This window comes from Hippopotamus amphibius, chromosome 3 (assembly GCF_030028045.1).
Source record: "Hippopotamus amphibius kiboko isolate mHipAmp2 chromosome 3, mHipAmp2.hap2, whole genome shotgun sequence".
Lineage (NCBI taxonomy): Eukaryota > Metazoa > Chordata > Mammalia > Artiodactyla > Hippopotamidae > Hippopotamus > Hippopotamus amphibius.
This window is the reverse complement of record NC_080188.1, coordinates 40724030-40741618: the sequence shown is the minus strand read 5'-3', so window position 1 is coordinate 40741618 and position 17589 is coordinate 40724030. Positions and strand designations below refer to the sequence as shown.

Sequence of the window (17589 nt, the reverse complement as noted above, 5' to 3'; positions counted from 1 at the left end):
AGATTTCTCTGATTTCTATAGAGATGCTGATTTTTTTTCTTTTTGGTAGCAATTTGAAGTGACTGTGTGGCTTTATAGCGTGTTATTTTTATACTACCTAACAAGGTTTCTAACTGCATAAAATGAAGCATTAGAGCAGACGTGAGAAAATTATAACTGGCAAAGATTAAGTATTCCCCATTCTTATTCTTTTTTTTAAAATAAATAAATTTATTTATTTATTTATTTATTATTTTATTGGCTGTGTTGGGTCTTTTTTTGCTGTGTGTGGGCTTTCTTCTTAGTTGCGGTGAGTGGGGGGCTACTCTTCGTTGCAGTGCACGGGCTCCTCATTGCCATGGCTTCTCTTGTGCAGCATGGGCTCTAGGCGCGTGGGCTTCAGTAGTTGCAGCACATGGGCTCAATAGTTGTGGCACACGGGCTTAGTTGCTCCGCGGCATGTGGGATTTTCCTGGAGCAGTGATCAAACCCGTGTCTCCTGCATTGCCAGTCGGATTCTCAACCACTGCGCCACCTAGGAAGCCCCCCATTCTTATTCTCATTCCATTTTCTCATCATATATTTTTATAAAAATTGTAGAGGGTGGGAAAGAAAGTATAGTGAGTGTTATTTTAAAGTTATTTCCTTTCTTTTGATGTATATTTCTGAGTCAGGACTAAACTGATATATGGATTACTGTAAATAGTTCATTGCTGATCTTTGTGTTCTTTGTTTTTTACACTTCCAGTAATGACTGTTGATTTCAAGCAACAGAAATCATTCAGTCATGTTTCATCAATGCTTCTAGATTTAGAATAGTAGAGACATAACTGAAATTGGTTGCTATTTTTGTTATTTGAATTTTTAGCTGTAGAGTGTAGTAAAACTAATACATTCTTTGGTACTTTGAAAGGTTTAAATGTGGTGTATTAATTTAATGAGTTTTGTTTCAAGATTTTCACTTTGCCAGGTATGATAATTTACCTTTTTTTTTTGGTTAAATTTCAGGAGGATTTGTGATTGGTGGAATACTGTCCCCAAGCACAGTATCGTCTAAAAGGAAAGCAAAAGGCAACTTGGAAAGAGTCAATACAATAGTTAATAGGAAAAGAATCTGTCTTGATGATGATGAAAGAAGTATGAACTTATTCCTTATTTTAAATAACAGTGCTTTTAGAAGTAGCTCTTTGCAAATTTTGAAATATACTTATAAGATATACTACTACTTCAGACATAATACTATTTCAGGGTAAATTATCTTTTAATATCCACCTCTTTTTTTTTTCAGATTTTGTAAGTAAACTAATTTTATTCTTTTTAAAAAATCATTAATAGCATAGTATTAAACATTTCCATATGAGTAAATTGCCCTGTCAAATGAAGTTTATCTTTTCCATGCTCAGACTATGGTTAAAATAGACATTTTAATGAATTTTTTTAAAAGTGTATTGTATACTTTAGCTCTCTTGGAGAATATGTAAAACACCATTTAATTTCTTTCTTTTTTTTTTTTATTTATTATTTTTTGGGGGGTACACCAAGTTCAATCATCTGTTTTTATACACATATCCCCGTATTCCCTCCCTCCCTCAACTCCCCCCCCACCCTCCCTCGAGTCCCCCCATTTAATTTCTTGATGATGCAAAAGTTCAAGAGTTATGTTACATTAGGCTTACAGAAAATAAGTTTAGGATGTTTGCTTCTATGGTAAATCATTATGATTTTTGAATTTTTATCAAAGTGGTCATTGATAAACAGGAATAAATATGCCTCTGACAGTTTTCCTTTACAACTTGTCCATAGCTCTATTTTATAGTAGATTTTTTTTTAATGGAAAAGAATTTTAAATAAGTAGTATTTCAGTGATATTTCTTTTGCAGAGAATAAATTCATGGTAAATCTGAATATACCTCTGGGAGATCCTTTGCAGCCAACAAGGGTAAAGGACCCAGAAACACGAGAGATTATTCTAATGGGTAAGATCAGGGTTGATGTCGAGATTGCTTAATTTAACAACAATTTAAGGACAAGCTGTTTGCTTGAAGTCTGGCTTATCTACTTTCCCTTTCTTTCCTCAGACCTTTCAGAGCCAAAGTCCAGTAGAGAGTCTAATTCAAATAAGCAGCTTGTATGAGGACTACTCTAGGGGAATTGATGGCAGACAACCGCCAGGGTACACATAGTACCATCCATTTGTCCTCTGTGATAGAAGTGCTACCATCAGGAATGTTGCCTCCCCCAATAGTGTCCAGGCCTTCTTCGATCAGGAGGACACATGCGGACAGGGGCTGTTCATGGGGAATTGTAGCAAGTTAACTGGCAGACTCCTGGATACACTCTTACTGTGAGACCAGGCAGGGATTATGGCAGGATTTAGACAGCGTTTGGTGCTTTGAGATGCCAGTATTGGTATCTGGGGCATGAAACCTTTCCAAGGATGACTAGCAAGGGCATCAGTCAGCCAAACAAATGTCAGGCTTAACCTTAAGGCTGGCACAGAGTCCTAGAAGCCTCGTCCTGTACTTAATAAGCATTAAACAGTTAGTGTCTAGGACACCATGGGAGGTTCCAAGGGATGGGCTATAGTGTGGTGGGTTTTAAGTAGGGGGCCCTCAGCTATCTACCAACAGGCAGTATTTACATACAAGAAATATTTAAGTGTTTTAACAACTGTTGTGACTGTACCAGTGAGTACTGAGGACTGTTTATCCCAAGTCAGAGGACAAATATCTCAAACCAGAGAGGCAGTATTTAGACTTAAAATTTTGACTGCGGAATAGGTTCCATTTGATATCTTAAGTAGCAAAGTTATTTCTATGTTCAAATTGTTTATTTGGCAACAGAGGTAGAAGTACAGAGGATTTTGTTTAGTGAAATGTCTTAACTAAAAACACTGCTATACTGTATCAGGTTAGAAAAGTTGTGAGTGTTGTCAGAATTCATCACTTTGTTTCTTGAGCCTATGTATTTGAGCCTATGGATATCCTGTAGTCTGTGGCAGTACAGTCAGAAGCTGATGGTAGAAAAATGTATTAATTATAAGTCTGGAAAAGTTTGTAAGTAAAAGGGAAATTAAAAAGTAATATAGTAATTTGTCAACTACAGTTAGAACTCTGGTTGCTTAGAAACTTTACCTGATAGATAAATAAAAATCTTGTTATTTAATAATCAAACAAGCACAGAGGAACTTATTGGCATGATGATGATACATTCGTATCGTGGCTGTGTTAAACTTTTTAAAAATAAGGAATTCTTTCTTGTCTCTTACCTGATTTTGTTTTCCATCTGAGCTATTAAGGGAAAAATAATAATACTACCATTGTTATTATTAATAGCCAAGAATTACCTAATGAAATGCTTACTTTGTGGCAGTGTTTTAAATACTTTACACACATTAAGTCATTTGATATTCACAACTCTAACATAGATGAAGTATTATTATCCCATTTAATAGAAAAGAAAATGGAGGCACGGAGAGAGACGATAAGTAACTTGGCTAAGGTCACACAGCTTGTAAGACAGAGATGGGATCTGACCTGTGGCATTCTAGCTCCAGAGTCAGTGATCTATCTTTCTAAGGCAGATTTATATGTGTGTATATGCTGTATCATTGAGCAGTGTCATTGCTATTACCTTATACTTATGTTATTTTTTTTCCCTTAGATCTCATAAGGCCACGAGGTACATATCAGTTTTGTGTTGAACATGGTGAGTTGAAAGTATATAAAACATTGGATACACCATTTTTTTCTACTGGAAAATTGATATTAGGACCACATCAAGAAAAGGGAAAGCAGCATGTAGGCCTAGATACACTGGTGAGTGTATTTTTCCATATATTTATGTTTTGCTCTTGACACAGCTCTTGATTTATTGGACTTGATAAAGCATTAAAAATGCTGTTTCCTCAGAAATGATATGTGATTGCTATAGTGCACAGATAATTTTTCAATTTTTTTCATCTGGTTAAAGTAAGTCAACCAGTGGTTGTTTAAAAGTACTTGTTCTGTGCATAGCAGTGTAGCCTTGAGATTCAGAAGTTAGGGAATGGTCTTTACTTAAAAGATTCTTCGAAATTAGGCTTGCAAATAAATCGTTAGAATTTGAGAGCTGGTGGGGGTTACTGAAATTAAGTCTAAATCTCATTTCTCTGATCATGAAGTTTAGTAATAAAGAATTTAAAAGACTTCTTCAAAATCATATAACTAGTTAACGGCAGATTGAGGACTTAGAGCTAGTTGCGTCAATAAGTACTAAATAATATATTACTCTATATAGCAGTATTATTGGCTGAAGTTATAATGAGACTCAAGGTGGGTCTGTCTCTCTCTGAGTCTGTCTGTCTCCTTTTCTGTCTCTGTGTCTCTCTCATTGGGGACACACACCCATTGAGAGACATTGTATTTATATTAGATAATTTCTGCATTTTGAATTTGAAAATTAAAGGTTTTGAAAATCACCAGATTTTAAGAATCTTTAATATTGTCCCAGCATTTAAGAAATATTACATGTAAGGTACATTTTCCAATAAGTAACATTTCAGGAACTTATGAAATCATGGTTCAAAACAGTTCTTTTTACTGATAAAATTATAGTAAGCCCAAAAAAGGAGAAACAGCAAGAGCATTAGGACCCTTCAGTTATATTAACTAAGAAGGGCAAATCAAGGCAAGGCAAGGAAAAGATACACGAGAGTAAAATAATAATTTATTACTACATCAGTATAGTTTGTAGAATCCAGATCTAAAGTATTTAAAAATATTCTTTAATCCAATCCTATAAAATGTCATAGATCTCCAGGTGGTATTAAAAGAGTAAAAATAACATATTAAACTAACTAAAGTAATAGGTAATCCCTGTGTAATCATTAAGGAACAATTGATAATGAAAATAAGCATTATGAAATGTCATCATTGAACTAATAGTAGTTACCCATTAAGCTATAACGCCTTTATTCCTTTTTTTTTTTTTTTTTTTTTTTTCCATTTTTTTCTGGCTGTGTTGGGTTGCTGTGCGCGGGCTTTCTCTAGTTGTAGCGAGTGGGGGCTACTCTTCGTTGCCATGCAGGGCTTCTCATTGCAGTGGTTTCTCTTGTTGCAGAGCATGGGCTCCAGGTGTGTGGGCTTTAGTAGTTGTGGCACGTGGGCTCAGTAATTGTGGCTCGTGGGCTCTAGAGCTCAAGTTTCGTAGTTGTGGCACATGGGCTTAGTTGCTCTGTGGCACATGGGATCTTCCTGGACCAGGGCTCACCAGGGCTTGAACCCATGTCCCCTGAATTGGCAGGTGGATTCTTAACTACTGTGCTACCAGGTAAGTGCTCTATGCCTTTATTCCTTTAAAAAAGGAATATTGAATAGTAAATGTTTGGAAGTGTTTAACCTGTCTAACATTCAAAGGAATCCTTATTAAAAATAAAGGATACTTTATAATTACTGAGTTAGTAGAAATTGTTGGAAAACTATTTGTAAACTTTCACCTATGAATGTCATTTCAGAGTTTTTTCCTAGGAAAATAAATTAAAAGCTAGGGAAGCTAAACATGTAGCTATTTATTTTTTTTAATTTTATTTATTTATTTATTTTTAAATTTCTGTCTGCATTGGGTCTTTATTTTTGGCTATGATGGGTCTTCATTGCTGTGTGCAGGCTTCTTATCATGGTGGCTTCTTTTGTTGCGGAGCACAGGCTCTAGGCATGCGGGCTTCAGTAGTTGTGGCTTGCAGGTTCTACAGTGCAGACTCAGTAGTTCTGGCACACAGGCTTAGTTGCTCCAAAGCATGTGGGATCTTTCCAGACCAGGGATCAAGCCCATGTGCCCTGAATTGGCAGGTGGATTCTTAACCGCTGTGCCACCAGGGACGTCCCTGTATGTGTTTATTTTAACATTGGCAGTAATTGCAAAAATTGGAAACCACTGAAATATGCTGCAGGAAGAAAATGGTTATATTTATATTTTGACTCAGTAATGAGATAAACCATTGTATATGATAATCAGTTATATAACACTTACATGTTCTAGGTGCTGTACTAAACATTTTTATATTAATTTAAGTATATTATTTTGCAGAATAGCCATATAGGAATGCCTTTAGTATAAACATTTAAGGAAACTGCAAGGTAGAAAATTCTTTTTATTTATTTTTTTCTGACTGGAAATTAAAAATTAAAATGACAGAAACTTGCAGGAACTATAGAAAATGACGTTAGTAGGTGATTATAGTTTATTTTTATTTCTTCTAAACATTGCCTTTAACTTTTTATAATGAAAATAAGGCTAAGTTTTTTTTTAACAACAAGGGGAGTATTTTTACATTTTTAAAAAAATGAAGCACACTTTTAAGTATATGCGTTTGAGAAACAAAAGGGTAAGATGGAGAACCAGCATAGGCCATTAACTCTTTCTTTCAAACTCGGTTCTAGATAATCAGTAAGAGAGAAAGTAGCAGTGGTAGATTTGTTAAAATCAAACAACAGAATTAATAAATTAACTATGGGAGTTTGTTGTGGAACTCTCCTAGAAAAGAGGCTATTAAGAAATGGAAAATATTAAAGTTAAGTGATGTGGAAGAACAGAAAAAACCCAGAAGAGAGTAAAAACCCAAATGATCAAAATGTATAAGTACATGATAAACTAGACAATAATTGTTCCAGAACTAAAAAAACAAAAAAGTGAAAGCAACACATTTAAAGGAACCAGAGTGTTCCTTAGAGAAATGTCTGATTCCAGGCCTAGGACTGAGCTTGAAATATTTATCATACCTGATAGCAAACTATCAAAGACCATTAGGATTGGTTCTTAAGGTGTCAAGATTCAACTTGAAGATGCTCTCTTTGGACAAAGATGTGAAAACTTGAGTATCAATAAAAATAACTTCATTGGATTGAAATACATCAATTACATCTAAATCCATGAATTTTTAAAGACTAGTACAAAAAGAAAAACTTAATAGGAAGCCAACTCATTTTGACAACAAATATGGTAAATAAAGGGAAATAATTAAACATTTCTTCCACTGTTCTCATATAAACTATACTACTAGGTAATTAAAGAATAGATGAGGGAAACTTTATCCTTCTTAGAAATACTCCAATTAATAATTGAAGAATGAATATTAGAATGGAATATTACCATTTTAAAACACCCAATAAACTATTGGATCTAGCATCATTGTCTACTAACATCTAGAAAGAACACAACCAGACATTATGTGCCTCCTGATGGAAGAATACAACACTACCTATGAGGTAGTCTTGCCTTCTTTAAAAAAACAAAACAAAAACCCATGCACAACACCACCTGAAGTTGATTAATTTCTTAGATCTAACCACCAATTTACAGGAAATAAATAATAGCAGACTTTTCAGATGACACCCTGGGGTTGTAATCAGCAAAATCCAGCTGTGTAAAGATTTTTAAAACAAATTTTGCTACGTGATTTCTTTAATAAATAAGGTGCAGGGAATTAAAAAGAGACAACCAGGTGGAATGTATAGAGATCAGGGTCCTCAGCCATGGCACTGTTGACATTTCAGACTTGATAATTCTTTGTTGTAGGAAGACTATCCTGTGCACTGTAAAATGTTTAGAAGCATCCCTGGCCTCTACCCACTAGATTCCTGTAGCACCCCTCTAGTTGTGAGATTAAAAATGTCCCAGACATTGCCAGTTGTCCCCTGACAGGCAAAATCACTCCCAGTAGATTGAGTGCTTTAAAAGATAGATCAACCACTGACCATATGTGACTTTTATTTGGATCCCAATTCAAACAAACCCTTAAAAATATGACATTTAAGAGACAATTGGAAATTTGAATATTAACTGGGCATTTAGTACTAAACGTTCATTTATTTTATGTGTGACAACAGTGTTGTCATGTTTTAAAAAAGGACTTTGATGTTTCAGTACACATTGAAATATTTACAGATGATTTATGATGCTGAGCATTTATTTCAAAATAATACGGAATGGGGGATCACACTTTGAAAAGGGCAGGTTTTTGGGGTTCTGTATTTATTCATGGGAGTTCATCATTCTGTTTTTGTGTATTTCAAAAGCATTCTTAATAAAGTGTTTGCAGAAATGGGGAGAGGTGTGCTTAGAGAGCCAAACTGAATAGATAAAGAAACAACATCTAGAAATATATGTTTGACTTTCTGGATAGTGTGTGTTGTTTTTTGTTTCTTTTCCTTTTTTTAGGCAAAATTTTTTTGATGTGATAAAAAATGTTTCTTTTATTAAATTATAAAAGTACCTTTAGAACCACTTTAAGAACTTTTTTCCCATTGAGAGAGTAATTTGTAGTGGCTAAGAACAGGGATTCTGAAATCAGAGTATCTGAGTTCAAATTCCAGCTCTTCCATTTACATTGTGACCTTGGAAAGTTATACTCCTCTGTGCCTCGTTTTCTTCATCTGTGAAAAGCTGTTAGGTAAGAGGAAAAGGAGGAGGAGGAGGCATAATTCTCTGAGACAAAATATTCTTGATGGCTGAATCTGACAGTTTGAAAGCGCTACATTTTGTATTTAGTTGTCCAAAAAAAACAGGTCATTGCCAGATGCTATCTATGTATAAATGTAAAAATTGCCATGTTTGAATGTGGAAGCTTGTATGACTGAGCACTACATTTATCCTCTTTTACTTTCTTAATGTTGATACTTGTTTGTTTAAATGTACTTTTCTTTTTTTGTTGTTGTTTTGTTTTGCTTTTTGTTCTCTCTGATTTATCAGTCAGATTGTACACATATATCAAGCATGTAACCTTTAAAGAAGTGTGCATAAAACCTAGCTATTTTTCTAGTATAACTAAGTGATATTCTTTACACTGGTTCTGAATTTCCATAAACCGGTAAATAATAAGGAAGAATAAGAAAAGAAATTTCTTCCTGTATTAGTTTTCTATTACTGCTTTAACAAATTACCACAGATTTAAACAACACTCATTTAGTATCTCACGGTTGTAGGTTAGAAATTGGGTGGGCTTGGCTGAGTACTCTGTTTAGAGTATCACTAGGCTGGAATCAAGATGTTGAAGGATCTGTATTCCCCTCTTAAGGCTCTTAGGATGAATCTGTTTCAGATTCATTTAGGTTGTTGGCAGAATTCAGTTTCATGTGGTTGTAGGACTGAGGTTCCTGTTACTGGCTGTTGGCCAGGGTGTCTAGAAATAACCTACACTCCTTGGCTCATGGCTTTCTTATCCTTAGCGCCAGCAACAGTGAAAGCCTTTTTCATGCTTCAAATTTCTCTGATTTCTCTGCTTCATCTCTCCTCTGCTTCCAGTAGGAAAATTGTCCACTTTCAAGTAAGGTTTATGTGACTAGATTGGGCCCACTTAGGTAATCCAGGATAATCTCATCATCTCAAGGTCTCCTTTGCCATGTAACGTAACAAATTCTGGAGATTAGAGCGTGGACATCTTTGGAGGGCCGTTATTCTGCCTACCACATTTATTTGAAGTTTCTTTGGAGTGTAGTTGTTGTGGTGTTACCATTTGAAATGAGGTTTTAATTTTTAATTTTACAGATTTTTTATGTTAACTTTGGTGACCTTTTATGTACCTTACATGAAACACCTTATATAATAACAACTGGGGATTCATTCTATGTTCCTTCAGGTAAGAATAATTAAAAACCTTTTCTTTCGCATAAATGCTTATATAGTTGTTTATGAGCACCATGAAAATAGAAGCCACAGTGATCAAAATGAAGCATGATGTGACTGATGCCAAAGAAGTTTGGCGCATATTTTCTTTTAATTTTTTTATTAGATAAATATACTAGTGTGTTGATATATGAAACGTGAATGAGTTGCTAATTGCTGAATATATAAATATTTAGTTAGAAGGTATGTTGTATCCAGAGTAGAAGGAAAATTATTTCCCCTGTGTTATCTCAAAGACATTATGTAGTCAAACAATTTTTGGTTGGTTATTTTAAACACACAGAATAGTGTACTTCATCAGCTATTGAAGAGCACAAGTCTTTGGAGATGGGAATTTTAATCTGTTCATTTGTTCATTCATTCAACAAATGTGATTGAGAGTCTACCAAGCATTGCTCTAAGAGTGTGGGATACATAAATGAACAAACAGACAAAAATCCCAGCCCTCATGGAGCTTACATTCTAATGAAAGGAGACAATAATAATAGCTATGTTTATATAGTCCTTTGTATGTGCCAACACTGTTGTGAACACTTCACATTCATTAACTCAGTTAATCCTAATATGTATTAATTTCTAATACAAAGTCTAATCAAAGTCACAGTATGGTACTCAGTACTATAAACTTGCCTTATGTGCTGCTATCCATCTGTATTTCAGTTTTGCTATTATTTATTACCTTATTTAAGAGTAGCATCTGCTGCCTTTTAACTTTGAAATTTTATTTTACTTAACATTTTATCTTTTATACTTATCTGTGTATTGTCTAAGTCTAGTTTAGGGGAATCCATAGCCGTTCCAAAGACCTAATAACAGTTGGTTTCATTAAGTCAGACAGAGAAAGACAGATACTGTATATTTTCATCTTTATGTAGACTCTAAAAAATAAACAAACAAATGAATGTAATAAAACAGAATCAGAGTCATAGATAGAGAGAGGAAACTAGTGGTTACCAGTTGGGAGAGGGGTAGAGGGAAGGGGCAATATAGGGGAAGAGGAATAAGAGGTACAAACTACAAGGTATGAAATAAATAAGATATCAGGATGTAATATATAGTACAGGGAATATAGAAAATATTTTTTAAAGTAATTCCTAATCATTCTTACTTTTATAAAGCTAATTTATTTTTTTATTTATTTTTATTTTTGTTTATTTGGTTGCATCCAGTCTTAGTTGTGGCATGCCAGCTCCCTAGTTGTGGCAGGTGGGCTCCTCAGTTGTGGCATGCGAACTCATAGTTGCAGCATGCATGTGGGATCTAGTTCGTGACCAGGGATTGAACCCTGGCCCCTGCATTGGGAGCACAGGGTCTTAACCGCTGCACCACCAGGAAAGTCCCTATAATTACTTTAAATAGAGTATAATCTATAAAAATAATTGAATCACTGTTGTATACCTAAAACTAATATAACATTGTAAATCACCTAAATCACCTATACTTCAATTTAAAAAACCAACCCCCCCAACAGAAAACATGATTGGATTCAGAGGGAGATTTTTTCCTTATCTGTACTCTTATATAATTTGTTTTTACATTCATTATCAAAATGATGTGAAATTTACATTCTTTTAAACTTTATCTGAATCACAGGTGGTAGTTAACTTGGATTTTTTAGTTCATGGAATTAAATAAGAGTTATTTAAGGTTTGATGAATTGATTTTTTTAAAAAATTTGACACTATATACTGTAACTGCGTTAGTGATAACTAAACATTTAATCAAAAGGAAATGATTCCTTTGGAAATAATTTTTAATTTTTTTATTTTATTTGTAGGTAATTATTACAACATCAAAAATCTCCTGAATGAGGAAAGTGTTCTTCTTTTTACTCAGATAAAAAGTTGAAAGTTGAAGAAAAGTTTAAATATGTGTATATATATATATTTACATACATACATATAAAACATTGTGCAGTTGAGATGTTTATATTTGTAATTATTCATAATGTTTTAAAATAGTCAATGTTGTGTACTTATTCCAATAAACATTTCAAACTTCCATGTGTATCTTCTAATTTTTCCACAAATATACACATAGCCTATAGTGATGCCCATATTTATAGTATTTTAATAATATGAAAGGAATACCAAAATCACTGTTGCCAGTGATACACAGGCATACCTTGGAGAAGCTGTGAGCTTGATTCCACCACAATAAAGCGAATGTTGCAATAAAGTGAGTCACTAATTTTTTGATTTCCCAGTGTGTATAAAAGTTATGTTTACACTATACTGTCATCTCCTAGGTGTGCTATAATAGCTTCATGTCTAAAAATTAATGCATATCCCTTAATTTAAGAAATATTTTATTGCTAAAAAATGCTAACCATCATTGATACCTTCAGTGAGTCATAATCTTTTTGGTGGTGGAGGGTCTTGCCTTGATGTTGATGGCTGCTGACTGATCAGGGTAGTGGTTGCTGAAGTTTGGGGTGGCTGTGGCAATTTTAAAAAATAAGACAACAGCTCTTTTCTGATTATTGCGGTGCAAGGCACCATGAACAGCAAAGTCTTCTGCAACACCGTGTATAAGGTGGTGCAGGAAGTCCTGCACAGGAACCAGCACAAGTGCCAGAAGTTTTTGAAGGTGGCCGAGCTTCAGATCAGCCTGAAGAACTATGACCTCAGAAGGAGAAACCCTTCTCAGCACTGTCAGCCTTAGGTCCATTCTCTGCCCCAAGTTCTCCATATGTGTTCTGGCAGACCAGCAGCATTGTGATGAGGCCAAGGCTGTGGATAATCTCCCACATGAACATTGAGGTGCTGAAGAAACTCAGCAAAAATAAGAAACTTGTCAGGAAGATGACCAAGAAGTATGCCTTTTTGGCTCCAGAGTCTGTGATCAAGCAGATCCCACGAATCCTGGACCCAGGCCTGACTAACGCTGGCAAGTTCTCTTCCTTGTTGACACACAGTGAGAACATGGTGGCCAAAGGTGATGAAGTGAAGTCTGCGATCAAGTGCCAGGTGAAGAAGGTGCTGTGTCTGACAGTGGTTATTGGCCGCATGAAGATGATAGATGATGAGCTTGTGTACAGCATCCACTTAGCTGTCAACTTCCTCATGTCATTGCTCAAGAAAAATTGGCAGTGTCCAGGCTTTGTACATTAAGAGCATCTTGGGCAAGCCCCAATGCCTATCCTAAGGCACAGCTTGATAAACCACACTGCCACCATTAAAAAAGAAAAGACAACAATGATCAATTGCTGCATCTGTTGACTTCCTTTCACAAATGATTTCTCTGTCTCATGCAGTGCTATTTGATAGCATTTTACCTACAGTAGAACTTCTCTCAAAATTGAAATCAGTCCTCTCAAACCCTGCTGCTGCTTTATCAACTATAAAATTCTAAATCCTTTCTCATCATTTCAACAATCTTGTCATTTCAACAGCCTTTCCAGCATCTTTGCCAGGAATAAATTCATCCTTAAGAATCAACTCCTGATCTTTTAAAACTTGTATTAGGATATTGTAGCAACTGTCACATCTTCAGACTCCACTTCTAGTTCTCTTGCTATTACTATCACATCTTAAGTTCCTTCCTCCACTAAAGTCTTGAATCACTCAAAGTCATCCATGAGGGTTGTAATCTTCTTCCAGACTGTTGTGTTCATGTCGATATTTTGACCTCTTCCCACAAATCATGAATGTTCTTAATGGCATCTAGAATGTTGAATCCTTTCCAGAAGGTTTTCAAATTATTTTGCTGAGCTCCATCAGAGGAATTGCTGTCTATGGCAACTATAGCCTCCTGAAATATATTCCTTAACTAATAGACTTGAAAGTCAAAATTACTCCTTAGTCAATGGGCTTCAGAATGGATGCTGTGTTAGCAGGCATGAAAACAGCATTAATCTCATTGTGCATTCCCAGTAGAGCTCTTGGGTGACCAGGTGCATTGTCAGTGAGCTATGATATTTTGAAAAGAAATCCTTTTTTCCTGAGCAGTAGGTCTCAACAGTGGGCTTAGAATACTCTGAAAACCATGTTGTAAACAGATGTGCTGTCATCCAGGCTTTGTTTTTCCATTTATATATAGAGTACAAGCAGAGTAAATTTAACATGATTCTTAAGGGCCCTAGGGTTTTTGGAATGGTAAATGAGCATTGGCTTCAACTTAGTCACCAGCTGTGTTTCCCCATAACAAGAGTCCGCCTGTCCTCTGAAACTTTAAAGCCAGGTATTGACTTCTCCTCTTTAGCTATGAGTCTTGGGTGGCATTTTTTTCCCAATGTAAGGCTCTTTTGTCTACATCAAAAATCTGTTGTCTTAGTGTAGCCTCCTTCATGAATTATCTTAGCTAGATCTTCTGGGTAACTTGCTGCGTCTCCTATATCAGTACTTGCTGCTTCCCCTTGCACTTTTATGTTATGGAGGCAGTTTCTTTCCTTAAACTTCATGAGTCCACCTCTGCTGTCTTCAGGCTTCTACAGTTTCTTTATCTCTCTCAGCCTTAATAGAATTGAAGAGGATTAGAGCCTTGCTCTGGTCTAGGCTTTGTCTTAAGGGGATACTGCGGCTGGTTTGATCTTCTATCAGAACAGTAAAACTTTTTCCATATCAGCAATAAGGCTCTTTCACTTTCTTATCATTCATATGTAGTCTAGAGTGGCACTTTTAATTTCCTTCAAGAATTTTTCCGTATCTTGGCTATTGTGAATTATGCTGTAATGAACATGGGAGTACAGATGTCTCTTCTAGGTACTGATTTCCTTTGGATATATTCGCAGAAGAGGGATTACTGAATCGTATGGTAGTTATATTTTTATTTTTTTTGAGGAACTTCTATACTATTTTCCATAAAGGCTGTACCACTTTATATTTCCACCAACAGTGTAAAAGAGTTTTGATTTCTTTGCATCTTTGCTAGTACTTGTTATCTTTTACTTTTTTGATACTAGCCCTTCTCACAGATTTGAGGTGATAAGTCATTGTGGTTTTGATTTGCATTTCCCTAATTGTTAGTGATGTGGAGCATCTTTTCATTTACCTCTTGGCTCTCTGTATGTCTTCTTTGGAAAGTGATATCAGTTATATGTGAAATCTGAAAAAATCAGATTCATAGAAGCAGAGAATAGAGCAGTGGTTACCAGGGGTGGGGAGTGGAGGAAATGGGGAGATGGTTATTCAGAGGGTAGAAAGTTGTCATTATGTAGGATGAATAAGTTCTAGAGACCTAATGTACAACTACAATGTACTCTATTGTATACTGGAAATTTGCTAAGAGTAGATTTTAAGTGCTCTCACCACATACAACACACACACAAACAAAACTATGTGAGGAGATGGGTATGCTAATTAGCTTAACTGTAGTAATCATTTCACTAAATATATCAAAACATCATGCTGTACACCAAACTTCCCTATCTAATTCAGAAATAATGCATGCACAGGGTGGACTTGAAAGAGCAGGCAAAAAGTGAAAGCCATGGGAGGCTTGAGAACTGGCTGCAATGTTGAATGTATCCCCCATCTCACACAGGGAATAGTTAGCAGAGGGTAGAAGGCTTATAGACTCAAAAGTGTGTGATGTTAACTTCTGTCCACATCATTAGCTGACTATTAAGCTATGCAGAGACAGAGGCTACACCTGGGGAGCCAGGATAAAAATTGAAATTAAGAATTTGAAAAAATGAGCAGAGACAGCCAGTAGCTATACATCACAGGCCAATAGATTCCACAGTTTGAGCCCAGGCAAGATGATAAAATAAAAAACACTCCTTAGAAGTAAAACACCATCTAGAGTTGCTATAATAAATTACCTAAAATGTCCAGTTTTCAACCAAAAGTTATTAGACATGCAAAGAAATAGAAAAATATGAAACATACTAAGGGAAAAAAGCAGCAGTTAATGGAAACTGAGTCTGTATGGGCCTGGATGTTAGATTAGCAAAGACTTCAATAAGGAATTAATACACAAGCTCAAAGAATTAAAGGTAAAAATGTTAAAAATGAGTCAACAGACAAAAATACATAAGTTATATATATATATATAATCTGTACATATAGACTAAAAAAATAACCAGATTTCTAGAGTTAAAAAGTATAAGTGAATTAAAAATAAAAATTATTAGCTGGGCTCAACAGCAAGTTTGAGATAGAGATCATTTATTTGAAGATATATGAATAGAAAGTACACAAAAAATTTTAAAATATTGAAAAAATGAACAGAACACCAGATACTTGTGATACAATGACAGGCATTCGAACATATATAATTGGAGTTGGTGACGGAGAGGAGAGAAAGAGGAGACAAAATTTTTGAACAATAGCTCCAAACTTCCCATAGTTGATTAAAAACATTAACATTTAGATGCAAATAGCTTACCAAATCACTAGTAGGGTAAGTAAAAAGAGGACCATAACTAGAAACAACGTAGTCAAAATGATAAAAGACAACTCTTCAAAGGAGCCAGAGAAAATGACTCATCACACAGGAGGGAACAATGATGTTTAACAGTAGACTTCTTATCAGAAATGATGGAGGACAGAAGATAATGGAATGACACAAAGTGCTGAAACAAAAGAAACTAAACCCAAAATTGTATATCAAGTGAAACATTCATTCAGAAATGAAGTAAAAATGAAAACATTCTCAGGTATAAAAAAAAAATTGAGAGAATTTGTTGCTAATAGACCTGTAAGAAATACTGAAGCTCTTAAGGTGGAAAAGAAACACACCCAGTGATGTTAGATATATAGGATGGAATAAAGAGTAACAAAGGTATTAAATATAAAAGATTGGTTATATGTTTTCTTTTTTTCTTGTAATTGAAAAGAAGATAATTCAAAGCAATAATTGTAACACCAGCTTGTTGGAATATATAAATACACAGTCAGATATATGCCTATAATTACATGATAGCCCAAATTAAAGGGGAAAAGAAATGAAGCTACATAGATGCACAGTTGCTATATTTTTACCAAAATGAAGTCAGTGGTGACCTGACAGAGACTAGGGTAAATTTAAGATGAATATAGAAATATCTATAGCAACCACGAAAATAACAACTGAAAAGATACAAATTCAGGAGTTGGCGTGCCTCGCAGGCGGCAGCAGCATGGTGCTGAGCCGGGCGTGGGCCGTCTTCTCCAACCTGGACAACACGCTCATTGACATGCCCAGGGTGAGTTGGAAGAGCATGTTGGAGGTGATAAAGCTCTTACAATCAAAACACCATTTCAAAGAAGAGGCTGAAGTCATCTGTGATGAAGTTCGAATTAAACTCTGCAAGGAATGTTTTTATCCTTCTAATACATGCATTACTGACCTCAGGACTTTACACTGGGAAGAAGCAATCCAGGAAACCAAAGGTGGTGCAGCTAATAGGAAACTGGCTGAAGAATGTTATTTCCTGTGGCAATCTACATATTTACAGCATATGACACTGGCAGATGTCAACGCCATGCTCACTGAACTTCAAAAGGAGGTCTGCCTACTTTTATTAACAAATGGAGAAAGACAGACCCAGAGGTAGATTGAGGCTTGTGCCTTTCAGTCCTATTTTGATGCTATTGTAGGCAGAGAACAGAAAGAGGAGAAACCCAGCAGCACCTTCCATATTTTATTATGACTGTGATCTCCTTCAGGCACAGCCTGGGGACTATGTGATGGTTGGTGACACACTAGAAACCGATAATCAAGGAGGCCTCCATGCAGGGCTGAAGGTAAGAGTTTGGGTAAATAAAAATGGAATGGTGCCATTGAAGTCATCCCCCATGCCACATTATATAGTTTCTTCTGTGCTAGAGTTACTTGCTCTCTTACAAAGTATAGACTACAAAGTCACTGTGTCAGCTTAAAGGACAGAAAGGGGTATGCTTATGAATTTTAGGGTCAAATTACAGGGTTTGAACTAAGAAAAGTTAAGGCATTCTATATACTATTAACCCAGTTGTAAGAATAATTGTAATGGCCAACGAACTACTGAGTGGTATTTATATCTGA

At 35.4% G+C, this 17589-nt stretch overlaps 1 protein-coding gene and 2 pseudogenes across 4 annotated transcripts in view; all 3 read left to right on the top strand.

Annotated features, from left to right (window-relative positions):
• CENPC (centromere protein C) overlaps positions 1-17589 on the top strand; it is a 135010-nt gene that overhangs the window by 84007 nt on the left and 33414 nt on the right. Inside the window, exons 15-19 of one of the 4 annotated variants that reach the window (XM_057726584.1) lie at positions 988-1116; positions 1860-1955; positions 3643-3797; positions 9502-9592; positions 11417-11817. In XM_057726584.1, coding sequence (XP_057582567.1) covers positions 988-1116; positions 1860-1955; positions 3643-3797; positions 9502-9592; positions 11417-11487 — 542 coding nt within the window. In that variant the 3' untranslated portion in view covers positions 11488-11817. Of the gene's footprint in view, positions 1-987; positions 1117-1859; positions 1956-3642; positions 3798-9501; positions 9593-11416; positions 11818-17589 lie in introns of those variants that run through there. The other 3 variants (XM_057726587.1, XM_057726586.1, XM_057726585.1) reach the window with 3 other exon arrangements.
• LOC130847967 (60S ribosomal protein L10a-like) lies at positions 12139-12786 on the top strand (annotated as a pseudogene).
• LOC130848298 (N-acylneuraminate-9-phosphatase-like) lies at positions 16623-17477 on the top strand (annotated as a pseudogene).